At 40.9% G+C, this 19819-nt stretch overlaps 1 protein-coding gene across 1 annotated transcript in view; it reads left to right on the top strand.

Moving 5' to 3' along the window:
• Positions 1 to 19819, top strand: part of LOC146862305 (bifunctional heparan sulfate N-deacetylase/N-sulfotransferase 3) — a 534449-nt gene that overhangs the window by 168631 nt on the left and 345999 nt on the right. The window contains exon 3 of the mRNA XM_085641499.1: positions 1815 to 1902. Within this exon, the coding sequence (XP_085497625.1) occupies positions 1815 to 1902 (88 nt within the window). The remainder of the gene's footprint in view (positions 1 to 1814; positions 1903 to 19819) is intronic.

Below are 19819 nucleotides of genomic sequence, written 5' to 3'. Positions count from 1 at the left end.
TCCCCTGGGAGCAAGGAACTGATGCATCACCTTCTGTGCATGTAAGGAACCAAAGCATGTCTTTGCTTTCCGGCTCCTCACCTCCACTGCGCCTGTTTTTGCCTTGTGATTTTGACACATCCCAGGTACTTTGTGCTAAAAATGACTCATCCATAGTTTTATATAGACAACACTGTTTTAAGCCTTTAACAGTAATATCTTGATTTAAGTATGTTGGATTTTTGTAGTTCTGGTCTTGCTTGGTTTAGAAAAAGATTGGTTATTTATCTAAACTGGCATGGTGTCCATTTGTACTGTTTTCACTGTGTTACTGTGTGTTTATGTACAAATGCTTTATACATCGCCTCGGAGATAATCCTGGCTGCTCGTGCCAAGCTATGAAGGGGATGAGAAGGGGTTATCTTAGCTGTGTGATCCCCTTACCCTGACTAGAAGGAAGGGTCTCTACTTGGACAGGTTACATACCACTGCCAATTAGAGACCCTTATTTCTAACATCATCTGTGTTTCTTCTCTCACAACAGCATCATCAAACAGTCGCAGTAACAGCTGTTCAAAGTTAAGCTTAGAAAGCAGTAAACGTTTAAGAAAATAGACACCCAGAAAGTAGTAGGCGACAGAAATCACCATCAGCAGTAACCTACAGCTAATAAAACAAAAAGTGCTAAAGGGAAAAAAAGGAACGATCACAGAAGAATGTCCTGGACTAGTCTGAGCAGCACTTACTTAATTCTAACTAGGAACATGTATATTATAAACACAAAAACATATGTTACAATCCATGTCGGTGTTAGGTCATCTTAAGCCAATGAGGAAGGATCGTCCAATAGCTGCTGCTTCTTCCTTAATTCCCAAGGTAAACTTACAAAGTTGGCAAGGTGCTAGCTATAAGTGTCTTTAAGTTGCTAAACAGTCATGTGCATTAGCATCAATCTGAGTTCCCACGAGAACCCTGCTATTAGCTATTTGGTATTCCACTGCGTAACAATGAAATATTCTAAAGGCAGAAACATTCTAGTTGTAACCTACAAGATTAAGTCATGAGATTCACGTCTTCATGTATGCATTATTGTTTTAATACACTAATCAGTATTCAGCATTGTGAATATGTGGTAGCTAGAAAACTAAATAAAATGAGAACGTGTAGCTTAGGAAAAGAAGAAATATATTTTTCAAGTCATCACATTCTACAGAGATGACATGTTTAAGCAAGTCAAGTATGAATCTTTTAGCAAATATTATTGCATAGTTCAGCATTTCCTAAAAGTATTTATTTTCTAAGGAGAAAGAAAGAAACAAAGAAAGAAACAAAGAAGATGGACGAGGTCTAGGCTGGTCTAGTAGAGTAAATACAATGGAAATGAGTGCTTACTGCAAAAATCATGTTATACGTTAATTTAGTATGTGTAGGAAAAGGCATATTTTTCTATGTTTCATTCTATTAATCATTTTCTTCTTATTGCCCAGTGTAAATTATGGCACTTATTTTAAGATAAATCCTCCTGCTCTATGAAAGCCAAGTCCAACACTGGCTGTTCTGGGAGGGAAGTGTCTGATGTGGGATCTTGAATGGTTAGAACATGGGCTGGAATTGTTTGATGGTACCGGGGAGAGTATCAAAGGGTCCAATGTGCAGCGAGTAACATGAGTCACTAGCGATATTGATGTATTTAGCTTGGCTATTACGGAAATACTTAGGATTGGTGTATTGTGAAAAACATTTTAAGATATATTGCCCAATGATGGTTACTGCACTGCTAATATTGCTTTACTAAAGGTTAAATTTCCTTAAACAATATGTATTTCTATTTGCAGGCTTTGCTGGATACCCAAAATTTGCTCAGAACAAAAGTAACAAATTTTACTTTCAATCTGGGATTTTCAGGAAGGTTCTACCACACAGGTAAGAATTGTCACTCTTTCCCTAAGCTTAGACACTTATTTATGAATTATTTATTTTACCCACTCGCACACTCACTCACACATTCAGTCTTTGTCTCTCTTCTCCACTATTCCCATTCTTAGCGCAGAATGTGAATCAATGCAAATGTTCAACGCTGCCGTTTTTTAAATTGAATAAAGACATATATTGCAGGTCTGCTGCATTGTTCTGTGATAAGTAGGTAAGACAACCCCAAAAAACCCTACTTGGTTATATTAGCTGCTGGCGCCTTGTTGATGCTTTTTATGAACAGTTTCTAACCATTCTTCTTTTTTCTAATTTTGAAATATGAAAACCTTTTTTGCAGGGTTTTTGGATGCAAGGTTTACATAGTTGTTTGAGTGGATGTACGCTTAGGTAGTGTGAACTTAGATGTGTTATTGTATACATTGTTTAAATGGTACCATATTTCAAAGTAGGCCCACAGTGTGACCAGGCTTCTCAATCAAAGATTGGATACTGATATATTATATTCTTCCTTCATTCATTTTCTTATCACGTGTATTCTAACATCATCAAACGCCTGCAATGAGAAAACTTTGTCGCTACACATTTGTAATTATGTTTTGCTAGAGCGCATCTGCGTCTCTGTGCCCACTCCTCACAGCCACACAGAGCGGGCGGTATTCTTCCCTCAGAAAGTGTGAGAGAAGTAGCAGTGCAGGTAGGCAAACACTGAGGGCCCGATTCATAAAGAGCCCACACAATCGTGGTGGGATGTCCACAATGAAAAAATGTGCAATGTGGAGGTCCCGCCGCGAGTAAGATCCCCCCCGCCACGACTAGGGAGCCTCCACCACCAGTGCAGAGACCATGTGTGAATTGGGCCCACAATCTCGACGCTAGTAGGATGAGAAAAATGAAAACTAATACCTGAATGTAGAAAGACTGCCCTCGGCTGTTTCCCACTAACACATTCTGAAGGCAGTGAGTGGGTGGTACTTGGTGCTGTGACAGAAAGAGCAGAGCACAAACCTGACCTGCAGCAGTAGCAAGATCACCGTCAAAGGGCACCTGCTAAGTCTAATCGTAGAGAAGAAACACAGCATGGCCGTGCCAAGTGAAGCCAATGGACCCTTCCCATATGGGTACTTTGGAAGGGCTTCCAATAACATATTGAGCTTTACATTTCATTCTACAAGAATATCGACTGATAAAATATTGAAAAGGAATGTCTAGATTTAATATACTTAACCCCACATATTTAATATTCTTAACCCCACATATATTTGCCTTGGCCATTTATATCTTTTCAAAGTATGCAAATGTGAAGATAAGCATAAAAAATCAATGCCTGCCTACATAGAATTAACTTCCCAATATCTCAGTAGTCGATATTCTAATGGGGATTTTTTAGCCCTATAGATTTGTACTTGATAGTCTGGCTTGCGTCCAATTTGGAATATATTGATTTTAAAATGAATGTAAAATCGTTCAACCTTGAATCAGATGTATACTCTTGGAGACTGCTTTTCCACAACTGCAAAGAGGCGGAATGTCATATGAGACACTTTTAGTCAGTCATGGTTATTTTGAGAATAGCATCCTGCATTCTTGGTTTTGTAGTTTATATTTTCATATTAATGATTTCTATTTAAAAATCCAATATGAAAAGTGTTTTTGGTTTAAAGATCTCCCGCTCAAAGTAGGAGCACAAGGAGAGCTAAAATGACAACACATGAGGCAAAAGACACACATGTTTTGAACAATATAATAACCCCAAACGTACGTCATAAGGGTATTGCGTCACCCCTGACACTTCCACGTGCCTAAGTGCTATGTTTTCTTAGTCCTCTTCTTATAGACCAAGTATTGCCATCAGTTGCCCAGGTACTTAACCTACAAGACATTTTGTAATACAGGCACATTTCTGAAATAATCTTTAAGTTCTTGAAACGCAATGCTGGTGCAGAATTGACTTTTGATAATAACACTTGCGTATGCAAAGTCTTTCTTGTTTGTTCTACTGTACGACTGAAATGTCATTAGTAGAAGGCATGTGAACCCAACATAATGCCCCACAACACTGTCCCTCACTCCGACTATTTTGGAATTCCCGATATGTTGATATATGTACCCCAAATTACTGATACTCTTGGAATTTTCGGGATGTGGTATTACTTATAACATATCCCTTATGGAATGAAGAATTACCAGGGAAATCGTTATTACCTCAATGTCTTCCGCTGGTAATTCCCTATTACCAGGCTGTTTTCCAGAGACAAATCTCGCAAGTTTGACCTTCAGAATATGGCTCCATAAAACCCTTAGATACTTCTACTTGGCGGGAAAACCACATATGAAATGACATTAGTCATCAGAATTCCCAATTCCCAAGTCCAGTTTAGGTCGATATTGGGAATGACAAATAACTCTGAATTAAGGCTTGAGACTATGTATGTAGATGGTATGCAGGCAGGAATACGGTTTAAAAAACAATGGATGTTTGCACCAGGCAAATAAGAAAAACATAACTACGCTCACGCCATGGTACACAAATGCACATCTACAGGTACATCAGAAAAAGACAGCATGGTGCCTTAAACATGGGTCATATACGATATAAGCTACTAACTCCTCAGGCATATACACTGTTTCAATGAAACTGTAAAGGGCATAGAGAAATTATGTCAGCTGTGTTTTCTGGAATAATGGGGCAAAACACTTGTGCAGTAGGAGGAAAAGAGGATGAGAACAATTAAGGGACTAGTAATATCGTCTAGAACATGTCGCCAAGCGATTATACTGTGCCTCCAAGGCCGTATCATTAATCTTAACAGTTTACTTTATTAAATTTATCCTCATAGCTGAGAAATATTGGCCAAGGATGATGTTTTGGTTATGCTATAAGAATAGAAAGTGATTATGCCAAGTAACCAAATTGTCGTATCCATACTGGTATTGTAACTGGAAAAATATTTACTACATCTATTTTTATTGATGATATAGTATCCAAGGTATAACGAAATCTTATGAACCATGGATGTACTTTATACATTAAGTATTAAGATTATATTTGGACATAATACGTGTATATCTTATGTACAGCATCTTTTAAGGGGCGGCACAAAGACATTTTAATTACTGGGCAGACAGAGGGTTTAAAGACTGATCATATTGATGGTTTTATCAATATGTATGGTGATCAATAATGAAATGTAATGATAGATAGATAGATAAGTAAACTTTATTCGATATGTAATTTCAATATCATAAAAGTACATACACTTGAGTTTATATAAAATCATTTAAAACAGTAAAATTCATTTAAATCATGAATATGATAAAATTAATAAAAAAAAAATACGAATACAGGATCAGGATATCAGGCATATGTCATCTTAAACCTGCATTGATAGCCGCAACCTCAGTGACATTTTCAGGTAAGGTGAGACAGCTGCTAAGGTTGAAGGTGTGTCCAAGGATATCAATTTTTGGTAAGCCACCTTACATGACCTTATTCCCCAAGATTTAAGCAGTGGTTTCAGAAAAATAGCTCTTGGATGTTGGTAAAATCTGCAGAATAAAATGCTGTGAATGTTGGATTGAGTTGAAAGGTCATCACAAGGGCACTTCGGTAAGTCACTGGACCAGCAGTTTAAAATAGGAAAAGTTAAAAGTCTAAAAAAGGTATTAGTACGAAGACGAGACAGGAGCATGCGCGTATACGGAGATGGTTCTAAGAGTAGATAGTGCTGTGTACCACTCAAGGTGGTTGATTTTTGATAATCAGCAACAGAGCTCTTCTGATTTTCTAGAGACCATCGTTTGGAGCTCCAGTAAGTTAAGACAAGATGCTTTAACGTTGGTTTTGGTATATTGGCTAAGGTTGAAGGGTCAGTAAAAAATTCAGAATGCCCTATGTAACTTGACAAATTCTTGACATAGTTCAACCATTTAATGTTCTTAGCATTTTTCAATTTTAGACAATCTTTAATGATTTCCCTATTAAAAGGTGTCTCTTCGTTGGTCCAGACTTTGTGCCATAACAAGAGGGGCGAGGATCTGATCGTATCCATGATGTACTTAAGGCCCAGTTCAGTGTGCACCATGTGAGTAGAGGTGCCTGGAGGGACGGCCAGGAGATAGCGTAAAAAGGCGTTCTCCAGACGTTGAATTTGGTCGACGGGTTCAATCCCCCAGATCCCGGATCCATAGGTGCCGGTTGGTATACACTTCACCTGGTAGATCTGCAGTAAAGGACTTATTGGGCGACCCCCCAGTTTTTTAGAGAAATTGGTCAAGGCCCCTATGGCTTTAGACAGTGCTAAGCCTCTTGCTTGAGCTGCTGCTCGCCAGGTGCCCCTCTTGTTAAAAGTAATGCCCAGGTAAGGAAAACTATCAATGTTATCCAATTTGTTGCCTTTCAGAAAGATAGTGCATGATTTTTTTCCAATCCCTAGGCCACAAGACATGGTATAAGTTTTAGAGGTGTTAACATTCAATCCTTTTCTTGACATAAAATCAGTAAAGGCATTGACAGCCCTTTGTAGGCCAATAGGTGTCTGGGACATAATAGCGGCATCGTTAATGTTTTTAACGGGTTATGAATGAAATATTGTTTTATGATATTATAGGCAATTTTAATGGTCATTAAGGCATGTTATTACTTCCCCAACATTTGTAATGAACATATGAAATAGCTCTGTTTTATGAAATGTGTTGTTTCTATTGTAATGATTTTAATTAAATGGACAATAAAGAATAATTAACTAATTAATTAAGACTATTAATATCCTCCGTGCAGATGGTACTAAAGGGTAAAGGGGTAACTGGTGGAGGAGTTGGATCTCATTAAATATGAGGAATAGATATGTACAAATAATACTAAGGGCCTGGTTTCGATTCTGACAGATGTGGGACGTCTGACAATAAAGCAGCGACTGTCCCATCTGCGCTATTAATTTATTCAATTTTCCCTCGTTGTCGTCCTGTCGAAATCCCCCCCACCCGGCTCCACCGCTCTTACCTGCACGAGCTGCGTCTGTAAAGGGCAGATGGCATCCACCACTTTCTAGTAGATATCTCCCATCTCCAGGCATCTCTGGCTTCAGCGGGTAGCAACAGACACATTAAGACATGGTCAAAGTGGGCAACTGGCCAGGGCCCGCATCTTTCATGGGGCACCCTGGAAAAGTGGGTTTTCTCTCTATTTGACCCCTGTCTATTCTATCTCAAGCAATCACCCTCTCTGCCTTCCTCTACCTCTGACTGTCTCTTTACCCAGTGTCATCTTAAGGACTTTTGTAGTTCCTTGACAGCCATCTTTCAACATTTTATGAGTGATCCTGTTAAAGTTTAACATATAAATAAGTATTTTTGCTATTACAGGGGCTTATATTGACAGTAATTTGTAATAAAAGACAATGCTTTCTGTACAGGGGCCCCCGAAATATGTTTATGTGGGTCCCCCAAAATCCTTAAGATGAGACTACTCAGCAGACTGTCGATAGCAGAACAAGACCCCCTATTAGCATTGGGGTTCAGTTCAGGAGGCAGCTTTCTACAAACTTGTAGCAAGTGGTTCTAGAAAGAGATACAGACTGGGTGATTAGAATAGTGCACAATGTATTTGCTCCAGCCATGTACAGTGTATTTCCTCTACGGAAACTGTAGGAATTCTTGGCTTTTTTTCTCTTGGATTATTTTCTCCTTTTTAGCCCTGAAGGTGCTATATTTCTACATGAATTCCTAGAGAGCTAAGCTAGCATGTAATTAGAGGATACCTTAAACCAGGCATCTCCAAAGAGTAGCTCGTGAGCTCCTGGTCGCTCAGCAGCCACCTGTAAGTAGTTCACCTCTGTGTAGCCTAGCCTACTAAAATAGAAGCTTTTTTTTTTATGAATTCATATATGTATATCAAAATTGAAAAGTGTGTGTTTTTGAGATGCAAATGTGTTTTATACAGAACTAATGAACTCAGGTTTGGTGAAAATGGTAGAATTTCCAAAATATATTTAAATGTGTTTTTTTGTGATAAATTCTTCAGCTTTGAGGAGACTTCTTATTCCTATTATTTCCTTGGTGCCACTGACATTTCAGATATGGCTGTTACGTATTACCCAATTAAAGGCAGTCCAAATTGATAAAGTCTTTTTTTATAGCACTGCTCTTGCGTATCGTGGCTACTAATGTGATCTGTCTGATATGGTCACTATTACAAAGCTAATAATATTAGTAGCTCTGGATTATTTTCACTGAACATAAGAAGCTCATTACACACAAAGATTGGAGACCTCTGCCCTAAACCAGTCCTTAGATGTAGCTTACCCCCCATTTTAATTTTCATAGCAGTGTATAGTTTAATCTTCATGACAGATAATGACTTGCAAAGTCCACTCACTCTCACGAACAGCTAGAGCTTTCTTACCCCTTTTGCTAAACATTATAAATGGGTGTACTGAGGTCACTTGCAATGGAGAGAACTGGAGAATCAGGACCGGAGAAGGAAAGGCTGTTTATTTAGGAATGTGTGTGGCAGCCCCTGCAAGTCTCTATCCAGCGGTGAGGCATCTCTATAGGTTTGTGGGGGCCAGATGTACGACTGTTTTCAGCTGTTGCAAAAGGACAATCAGGCTGTTTGCGACTGCTAAAAAGGATTGCAGCATGTACAAACCCTATTTTACGAGTTGGTAACCTATTACCGATTTTCAAAATAGGGTCGGTATTAGGAAGGGGCGTGCCAAGGGCGTCCCTTCCTAAGAGCGAGCCCCAAGGCCATATTCAATTGTTTTGAAACCGCAAATGCAGTCGCAAAACAATCGCAGTTTACCTACTACCTACTTCATGTAGGTGGTAAGCCAGTCACCAATGGGAAGGGGTCCCCAACGGATCCCTTCCCCTTTGTAACTAGCAGTGAAAACATTTCTAAAGAGCAGGCAATGGTCACACGGACTACTGCCCACTCTTAAAAAATGAAACAGAAACATTTCTTTTTTCTTTTTTAATTGAATCCCGATTTCCTTTGAAGAAAATGGTCTACATTCAGAAAAAACTGCTTCATTAAATAAAGCAGTCACAGGCATGGTGAACTGCTGACGACCCACAGGCCACCATCCCTGTGAGTGCTGGCCATTTCCAGTGGGTCGCAAATTGCGACCTGCCTCATGAGTATTGATGAGGCAGGTCATTTGCTACCCTATTGGGAATCGCTAAATGTGTCTGAGACACATTAGTGCATTCCGTTTTGCGAGCTGCAAATTGCGGGTCGCAAAAAAATAGCAATTTGCGACCCACAAAACGGAATGGTGGTACATCTGACCCCATTTCTCTTATGCAAACACAGAGGTATCCATTTTTCTTGATTTATCTTAGTGGTATAAACCACCACAAACTATTATCTTCTTATTACTTTGTGCCCTGTTGTGATATTTTCAGGTTTGATCTAATTGTAAAATAACTTTAATGTATGAACTAAGTAACTGCTGCCAGGACTGAGACTTAATATCAGACCAAATATATATTTTTGTCAGATGCAGCTGCAAGCAAGCCTGTCGCCTTTCTGTCTGGCCCACTCAGGCACTTTGAACATATCTTAGTTCACCCTTGCACAACTAAGCACACAGATAAATGGACAAGGTGATTGGTACTCAAGACAGCTATCTTGTAATCATATACCACAGAGCTGCATAAATTAGCACATAGGCACCTTGCCAGTGTTTCCTGTACTTAGTCTAGCTAATTTAAATTTGCAAATTATTAATATTAGACGAGTCCCAGTGTCAGCCTAGTTAGATGACGCAGTGTTAGGAAGTCCTGATGTATCAGAGACCACAGACCATAGCACAAATCAAACATCTATTGGTCCAAAAAGCAACGAAATTGGATAGTTTCATAAGAAGCAGTTGCTTCACACAGCTTTCGGTATGTTGGATATTGGGGAGAGATAAAGGAAACCACAAATAGACTTGTGGAGAGTGAAAGAACACTGGATGTATTTTTGGACAGGGTAGAGAAGGGAAGTGTTTAATGGAAAGGGGAAATATTGTATACATAATTCGCATCAATCCCAATTACTGTAATCCTTAATGCTGGCACTGATGATCCATTAAGGCAGATCAGAACTGCGCAAAAGGCCCAAAGTACGTAAACAAAATGGCAGTGTGGATGCTTTCACCATCGGAAGCTAGATGCTTTCCAACATGGGGTTCTAAGTGAGTCACAAATAACTAGAACTGCACTACTGCACCGATTTACGTAATGATGTTTTCATAGACATATAATCAAAGAAGCCACATTTTGTGCATGGTTAAATCCACAAAGCAAACGTGTATTGCATGTATTTTAGTTCTGCAGTTCTGGATAAGCCTTGATTGAGTAAATGTCGCACCGGTGGCATGTAGGGTGTGGTTGGCGCATGCATTGATGCATGCCTTATCCACAAAGGAAGGAATCTGCTTTTGCGTTTTCCTTGTGCCAGTCATGACTTTCCATAGAGCTGTAACAGAAAAATTCACAATGAAAATAGGCGACGATTTATGATACACAATTGCTTTATTTAAAAAAAAAGAAGGCTTTATATACACTTCAGTGACTTCTAAGGTTAGTGTAGAGTTGACCCATCCCACCATGTCCTTTCCGTAAACAGAAGCATGCAGTGGTTCACAATTATAAAGAAATATAAAATGTTTTTTTCTTTCCTATTTGACAAATGACGATCACTAATTTGGTGCTCTTAAGGAATCCATCGTGAACTTCACTCGAGCCCAGATTTCTCGAGCCATTTCCTCACAATACCTGTTGACCATATTTAGGTCATCAGCCTGTCTTGGCAAATTCTAACACAGCTCCAAACACCAGAATCATCAATAGCATGGGCACTATAACTTGTGATTCCATTTCTGCCTAACTTAGGTTAGAAAGTAAACCAAACACATTTACATTGGCAGGCCTTATGTGGCCAATCGAGGAAAATACGGTCCCTTGGGTCCCTTAGTATTGTGGGCAGAGAGCCGGGTGCCTGCTGCTGGCAACAGACCCGGTCACTCCCCCAGCATGACCAATGTGAACCAAAGCGTAATAAAGTATCAGTCCGACTGGCAGACAGCACTTACACTTCTGGTCGGGACCACCCCCATTACTGAAACTGCACTCACAGATTTTCAATGAACAACCTGCCCAATGCAGACATCCATCATACATTCGAAATCACTCTCATGGAAACATACCTTCTGCTGTTAGCATCACGGTCTATATGCATCCATTTTCAAGCGTGAGAGATGTAAATTCATCTCAAAATATCTTGCAAATCATTCATATTTTGACTGGTACAGACATTGGAACACAAAGTGTTACAGAATATCACAAAGTTAACAACACATATGGGGTGACTTCTTTAAGAGGTGAGAACCATATGCATAAAATGCACATATTGTGCATATGAAGGGGGTAAGCAATGGAGGAGTTGCATTACTCTACAAAACATATGGCAATCCCGTATTTTTGTAGCTTTCTTGCAGATCCCGGGATCTCCACTCTCTGTGAAAGCAGGTGATGGAATGGCATGCAAGAGCCTCCCACTCCACATCAGAGCCTCCTCATCTACCTTGAACTCTGCAAGAACCTCTAGACCTGGCTTTTCAATTAACCAACCAACCATAGGCAGGGCCAGGCACACACACCTGCTCAGTGCCAGCAGACTTTGCAAATACACATAACATAACATCCAGAGATTAGCATCATCTCCAGCTTCTTTAGAAGTCCATGTTGTCCCCTTCTAATATTGGAAAGCACATTCACACAATAACGAGGAGCCAGCAATGGGCTCTTTGTACCTTGGTCAGATTTAGCTCTAGATGTACTAATCTTTGGCTCCAATGCTAACACAGCTCAAAACAATGCATGCTATTTACAATGCAGTGAAAATGTGATTGCACTGGAAAGGCAAACCTTTTTCAGGGCGGAAGTGTGGAGGTTCTAGAGTTTAGAGCTCAACATTCAATCAATAGTAATTGAATTTCCAGCCTGGTGCTTAACTTTTCAAGAAAGAAAAGTACTTTAATGACATAGTTGTACTAAGTATTGAACTCTTCAGTATTCATATACAAGGCAGTTTCTCTAGATGTTATTTCTTGTAGGCGCTGCGCCCAACCAGTTGCATCTCTGTCTCCCTCAGAGGCTGTCTGAGCTGATTCTGGGTTCCCTGCCTCTCTTCAGGGCTTATCAGGAGAAGCATGAATGAGGCTCAGGCGTAGTGCAATCTCCCAGAGTTTATCGTGTGCTCAATATGAAGTCTTACCCCTTCATAGATTCAAAATCTTCAGGGATGCTTTATACTCCAGCACCATTCCCGCACACATGCGAGAACTACAGTGAACAGACAGTCTTTGGTGGAGTTACTACACATGGTTGAGTTTGACAACACCCCCACCTAGCCTTCTTTCATAGTCATAGTAGCCTGGATGGACAGGTGCAGTCTGGCAGTGATGGGAAGTCCGGAGGAAGCTCTAGCCCCGACTGGACCATTGGTAAGTGCGGTTCCAAGGATCCTTCCACAATGGGCATTGTAGCCTATGACTTCAGCACTTTGGCAGAGGCAGCCGGCATGGACCTTCATTGGGTATATGATGTAGCCCTGCATGGTCCATTGATGGTCACACAATTACAGCACAGACTGGGCCTTCAGCAATCACAAAATCACAGGGTTGTGGTTTCCGACAGGAACTGAAGGGAGAGACGAGGGGGTGTCTCAGGCACCAGAGTCTCCTCTTCTTTAGACAGATTCTTCTGGGTGCCCCACAGCCTCCAGTGACGTGCTGGACCTCTCTCCTTGCTGGGCTATCTCTCCTCCTTCAAGGAGCCTCCTCACCTCTGTCAGTGTTCAGTGAGGCTTCTAGGTGCTTCAGGGCAGGTACACAGCTCCTTCACTAAGAGATCAAACGCCATGATGTCCCTCACTTCTTGTAGATGGGTTGTTAGAAAGACACCAGTCCTGATGGTACAAGAGCCATCTGAGTACTCTCTGGAGCACTCCCTTCCTTGGTCAAACTAGTCAAACTAATCAGGTTACTGGAGCAATATGTCTATATGTATTTCTTTGGTCCTTTTGTTCTCTTCTACTGGGCCAGAAGGGTTTTTGCCCGGGGGGGGGCAGGCCAAATATTATTCCCTACAGCCTTTAACACAACATTTCTATGTTACTAATATGTGCAATGCAGTTACACCAGCTTCCACACTCCATGACAAGACAGGGTGTAACACATCTCCCTTTTTTCACAAATGGAAAAATCACAATACAAGACCAGTGGGAATGAAACACACTAACTATAGTAAGGACACTCAAGGGGTGAAACTTCCCAAAATGACAAGCAACACAAGGATAAAAGGAAGAAAATTCATTACTTCACAATGAAATTACAAACTTGTAGGCCCCTGCTCACCACAAGCCCTTCTCCTACTTATCTCCTCTGAACGCACAAAACCCTTAGTTACAACCTCTTGTTGACCCAATTCAAAGAGCCATGTGTAATTTCCCTGGACTGCTCTCAGAACATCAAAAGTCAGTCGCGGCAAACATGTCTAAATAGGCCTCCTCGAATCTATAAAGATTGTTCTTCCTCTGCCATGCAAATGCTTTTCTTCTTCTGCTGCTGTTTCTGCATATGTCACAGACCTCTTCTGGAGACTTTGATGACTGGGATGTGGATTTCCTTTGTAAAGCACTGACAGGTGGGAGGAACAGTCAAAGGTCTCAATTCACAAAGACTTTAGTGCGACTTACTCCTGCAGTTCTAAATTACTCCTAAATTCCAGGAGTAAGCCCAGAGCACCCCGGGCTTACTTCTAGAATCAGGGCCCTTCTTAGGAGGCCACTGCAGCTTGCACCACCCATTGCCCCTGGCAGCGCTTCCAGTGAGTACCAACGCAACTACTAATCATCACACTCCTACAAGTGAGATGATTCAGCAGTGACGGCCCGTGTAGGGCGTTTTACCATGGCGGTGACGTGGCGCAGAGGAGGGGCAGGGTGGGGGTTGCAAAATGCGGCAACCGGACGATTTCAGGTAAGTTACGAAAAAAATTAATAAAACGAATTTCGTTGCGCGCGCTGCATCGCATTTGGCGATGCAGCGCGCGCAACGAAATTCGTTTTATTAATTTTTTTCGTAACTTACCTGAACTCGGCCGTATGCCGCATTTTGCAACCCCCCACCCCGCCCCTCCTCTGCGCCACGTCACCGCCCCGGTAAAACACCCTACACGGGCCGTCACTGTGATTCAGACTATTCTAGTCCCCTAAAAATGTAAGAATAGCTTAGTGGACAGGTGGGAGTACATTTGACTACATATTAAGTAAATAAGCGGTGTTTGAGCTCATCTCTAAAGTAGACAAACAGTGCCACCATGTAGCAGACTGTCATAAGTGACGATGTTGACAATGAAATGCTGGTGCCAAGCACCGGAAACCACTGGCTCAAATTGAGCTCAGCCTGGAACTGAAAGTACAGCAAGAGGAAGTCATAACAAAATCGCCATGAATCCGGCCCAAGAGGACAGCTAGCTTGGGATTTTGACCTCTGTATGGGGCTCTCCACCAGTAAATAGTGTCATTATGTCACAGAAGTAAAAATAAGCACTTTATCACCCACAAACTGAGCTACAGAGTTATAAAAAACAGTTAGAGCTACAGGGAGTGACTGATATTTTGCTGAATCTGCATTTAGGACCCAGGTGTCCAGGTTCTATTGTCGGTACTTTATCCACAAGGCGTCATCATTACCTCCTATTTCGGGTATTGGGAGGCTGTAGACCTTTGAACATCTTTTCATAATAGGCATACTACAATATTTTGCGAACAGAAGTTCAAGGAGGGACAGCAAATATTCCATACAACCAACCAGAGCACATGCATAAATGGAGCCAGAAAACTACTGGTATAGTTATGACACCAATCCAGGCACTTCACAGCCCCTTGCGAGGCTGTAAAAAGTCACAACCACTTTAGAGTCGCGGATGAACAGTGCCAACCTTTTAGACTCCCATTATCCTTGCAATGATGAAAACATATGGTCTGGCATCTAGCCCATCCAGGTTGTGCTCTGGGGTTCAAGAGGGTCATGCCACTGTTCTGAATGTTTTGTTTTTTATACTGCTCTGATTATGGGAGAACCACCGAGCTCCATATGATTGCACCTTGCCTGGTAAGACCGATTCTTTGGTGCCAAATAGTTCATCGAGCTTATAAGAGAACGTTGAAAAGCTATCCCCATGGATTCAATGCAGTGAAATAGACATGCCTGGTTTAGAAACAGTAATTTCTTTCAACAATTGTGAAAGAAATGCAGCAAATCACCTGCTAACGGATACAATGCTCGGGCATCCGTGCCACAGTAAACATTAATCAGCCTTCTGTTGGCCTGACCTAGTAACTATTACTTAGAAACTTAAGGCAGACAATGTTATTAAATAAACACATTCCAGTGGTGAATGATCTTGTCACGGTGTGCTGCCAGGTGTGACCTATTCTTCTCCTTGCCTTAAAGGAGGAGTGATTTGTGTGCATCTGCATTCGAGGAGGATTTATTTGCATGGGTCTTCTAAGCAGGGAAAGAAAGAATGTGATTTACATGGTGACATTTATAGTGCGACTCTAAGGAAGATGCTTGTCCCAGTTTTAAAGTTGAGAACTTGGTACCGATGGTTGTACTGCTGCGCTTCAATACAGAATGGTGCCCTATTTGTATTTATTTGTTTAGCTATTATATCATTTAAAAAAAAAATAATATGGACATCTTGCTCGCTTCTGTTACAGAAGATAGAGTGTGTGGATCTCCGTCAAACTTTCATTAAGCGTGTATGCCCTGGGTTCTTCTTAAATTAACCTCTGGGAATTGAATTTGCACCTCAAGTAGGTGATTTTCAGTTCTGGATGGGAGGTCTCTACCTCTTCCGGTTGCACTCCTTGATCAGAATCTACCTACTGGGAAAATGGGGACAATGAGGAGTCGATGGGATGATAGAATTCACAAAAAAGGGCAAATTGTGTGAAGTGGAATGGCTTCAGATTCTTTATCTGGATTCCAGTTATGTTCTAATTTGGTAGTAGCCCACACCCCACTGGCTGTGGGTGCCTGAGCAGATTGTAAAACTAATGAGATCATTTGGAATATGGGTGGATCCCGGTGGATCAGCGAGCATCATTATTTCCTGCAGAATTTAAAAACCATCTTCTGAATGTCTTCAGCAAGTATGTGATGATTATTTATTTATTATTTCTGCAGTTTTATATAGTATATACTCGGCCCAAGGGCATTGGGGTGCTTGTAATGAGCATCAGTTTACTTACACACAAGGTTTGATTCATTTTATTAAGACGGGGGAGATTAAGTGATTCACTCAGAATCACAGGATGTTGAGGCAGCGCTAAACCTTGAATCTGGCTCTCCAGGTCCAAAGTCGGTAGGTCTAATCGATAGGTAACATCTCGCTCTAAGATGACCATCCTCTCAAGATGATATATCTTTGCTCATGGGGAAAACTGCACAAGGTTGTGAGGAGCAAAGGGTCTTTTTTGTCCACACTGCCATGTTCAGCACGAAGCCTGTTTCAATTTCATTACCGCTCGTTTGTAAGAGCTTTATTAGGGTAAATTGTGAGTCACGTACTGGGGGGAATTCTTTCGATGCTAATCGTGATGCAATTGTCATCCATATTGTACATCATCATAATACGCATAGAAGTGTTTAGGGGCTCCATTGGTTCCATCAAGTTCAGTGTAGAGCTGTTTCTCATTCTCCATGCTTTTCCTCTTGTGAAGCTGCTTGCCAAACCATGACCCTTCCTCTGTGATTTATTGAGAGGATACATGGGCCCTCTGAGGACTTGTGCTTGTCATCAGTGTGATAAACTGCCTACTGTGCTGCAATTCCACTCAAGAGACAATCAACAACGTGTAATTTATATTTTCATTTGGATGTTTTGAAATGGTTACTTTAGGCTGCAGAATAGAAATAAAAATATTGTCCAATAAGAGAAACAAAAAAAACAAGGTAGTGGAGAGGCGCATCCAATCGGGTCAGATAAATGATGATCTGAGTCATGGAGACTGATTCCTTAGAAAACCAGTAAGACTTGCTCAGTTTTAAGGAGTTTCCTGATAAGCTAGTAATGGCGTTTAGGTCTAAAGAAGGGGTTGATTCCGTTCTGTAGCATTGAGCCATCTACTCCAAGTAGATCTACCTCTGGATCTCATCTGCTTGAAAGTGTGCTGACGGCTCAAGTTAGCAGGCGACGAGGAAGGTTTCTGGTTGGTTTGGAGCATGGAGCCAGTGCCTTCAGGCATTTTGGCCTTAAGGCACAGAAGGCTGTAAGGACAGTGCTGAAAACTGCAGAAAGAAAAACACACAGTTGGGTAAATACGATTAAAGAGTCAATCCATGTATAATTGAAAGGAAATATATACAAAATGTCAGCTCTAGAAAATAATCAAGGGTTCAGCAGTTTCAGATAAACGTAAATTGATCAAAAAGCAAAAAGTGAAAAACCTGAAATGAGAAGAAAATGTATCAATAAAAACGAGTTGGTTAACCTCAATACCCACCACTAGGAAGAAGTGTGATAAGATTGTTAATTGAAGGGAACCCTGCTAGACAGACAATTTACACAGATTAAAAAGGCAGAGGATTAGTCATTAATCATGATTTGATGCACACTGTTCTCCTCCTTCACCTCCTTTCCTCCTTTCATTTGCAAAAAAGGAAAAACAGGCCCATGTGATGAGGTGTATGCGTGCCTGTGTGATCATGCTCCAGTTACCACAGAGCGTTCACATATCCACATGTGTATGTATGCATCAAGATGTTGCAGACATCGTTTTTGTCAATTTATTGTTCCAAGATGGCGGACACCAATCTTGGAGTGGTAAATTAAAAAATATAGAAATCGCACAAAAACACATAATTTATATAGTCCAATCGTAAATTGCAGCCCACCAAACATAAAAACTTAAAAAATATATATAAAAGAACACAACAGGGAGTGACATGGGAGAAATGTTGGAATAGGCTGGGATTGGAGGGAACAAATAAATGGTACTGAGCAGTGTGAACAGCTTGGAGCAGGGAGGAGCTGGACATTGGAGCATGGGATGCGTTAATTCCTTGTAAATAAGGCCTTAGGTCTTCAACAACATACACATGAAAGATATCTGTAGGTGAAACTTGAAAACAAAGATGGAACCACATCATACATTAGATGAAGTTTCTCACAGTACTGGTTTAGCAGCAGCTAATGGAATCACTTTTGTAAGGCTGTACTCATCAATTGATGAGAAATAATCATTCCAGACACATATGTCTTACTGTTCTTACAATGAAATTATATTGTACAAGCCTTTTTGTTTGACTTATGAGTAGTTGTTATTAATTGAGCTGTAAAGCAAGGATCTGTTCTTTCTACATCCTAGTAAAAACCTCTACTTTTTGGAGAAATACTTGTCAATTTAAACAACACAGTGGACATTACTGACCCTACCGATGTTTACCACCTTGTATGCCTCCCTCATCTCAGCAAATGATGGTGCTTTGCCTGAGAATTGTTTTTATTGATTAATATATTAGGATTTTGTGGCCTGTAGTGGTATGCAAGTTTTTCATGCGTTAAATGAATGAAACACAGAAATACATTGTTGAGTTTGTAGTAATTCCACATTCAGATGGTGTTTTCTATGAAATTAAACTGAACAAGATTTACTGTAATAAAGTATATTAAAGTAATCAGATTGACATTTGGATTGGAAATATTTTACTTTGTTATGGCCTGCAATACCTGGGCACATGGCCATATGCTGCTGCCATATATTTCAATTAAGATGGGTCTTGTAGTGTACACGGTACCACTTTGGAGGGTCAGGCAGTACTTAGCTACTGACCATTAGCATCATCTAAGTGCAGTGTTTTGTGCTACCAGAGATTATTCTTATTTGAGATGTGCTATTGCCCAGATCTCTTTCACCTTGAAACTGGGATTTAGTCCCATACCCAAAGTCAGTGTGGAGTTGTCGTTTGGTTGGAATGCTGGAGACTAAAAATGTTTCATTACCTGTCGTGTTGCTTGACTCAGGCAGAATAAGTATGTTTCTGGGGCAAACATGCTTATGTATTTGGTGTTCTGTCACCAACAAACATTGAATTCCATTGCATTTCATTTCATTTGATTTACACTGCACGTTTGCCACATTGCTTCACATATTATTAGAAATACAGTCCAAAATAAAATTTAAGCGAAATTGAAAAGTGACATCATTAGGTGGCCTGAAGCTGGACGTTGTATCAAATGTTTAAGAGCAAGTGAGGAATCTGAGCGCAAATAAGATGAGCTTAAGGAGAAATGAAGAAGAACAATATATATTTACATATAGAGGAGTAGTGTAAGGCTAGTTAGAGATACATTTAAAAATATCACAAGTAGATAACACAGAAAACAAGTATGGAAGAGACACTTGTGGAGAGAAGCACAACATAGGGAATATGGGTAGCAGAGAATAAAAAAAAGACAGAAACGAGAATTTAAATATAGACTGAATCTGGGAGTAGGATAGGCAAGGATATCAAGAATAAGAAAGGAGTAGTAATACAGATTAGAAGAGTGAGGATAGGGCGTGGCCAAGATGGCGGGGTGAGCGGACGCCTTTCCTGCCGGCTCCCGCTCCATTGAACCCCCAGCCTCGGTTCTTTCACTGAATCTCCCCCCGGTTCAAGAGAGTATCAGCTGCGGGGGCAGGGGAACCCAAGAGCAAGCCGGTGAGAGGCTTACAACGCCCACGGCAGCCCGGAGACAGACAGCACACGGCCGGAGCTGAGGAGCCGAGAGGGGGCGGAGCCCCGAGCCGGGCTGGACGAGGCTGCGTCCGGCTGCGGAATCACGTGAGTGCCCGGGCCCG

The sequence above is a fragment of the Triturus cristatus genome, chromosome 2_2 (genome assembly GCF_964204655.1).
Source record: "Triturus cristatus chromosome 2_2, aTriCri1.1, whole genome shotgun sequence".
NCBI classification, from domain to species: Eukaryota; Metazoa; Chordata; class Amphibia; order Caudata; family Salamandridae; genus Triturus; species Triturus cristatus.
Note: the sequence above shows the minus strand (reverse complement) of the source record. Positions and strands in the feature narration are given on the sequence as shown.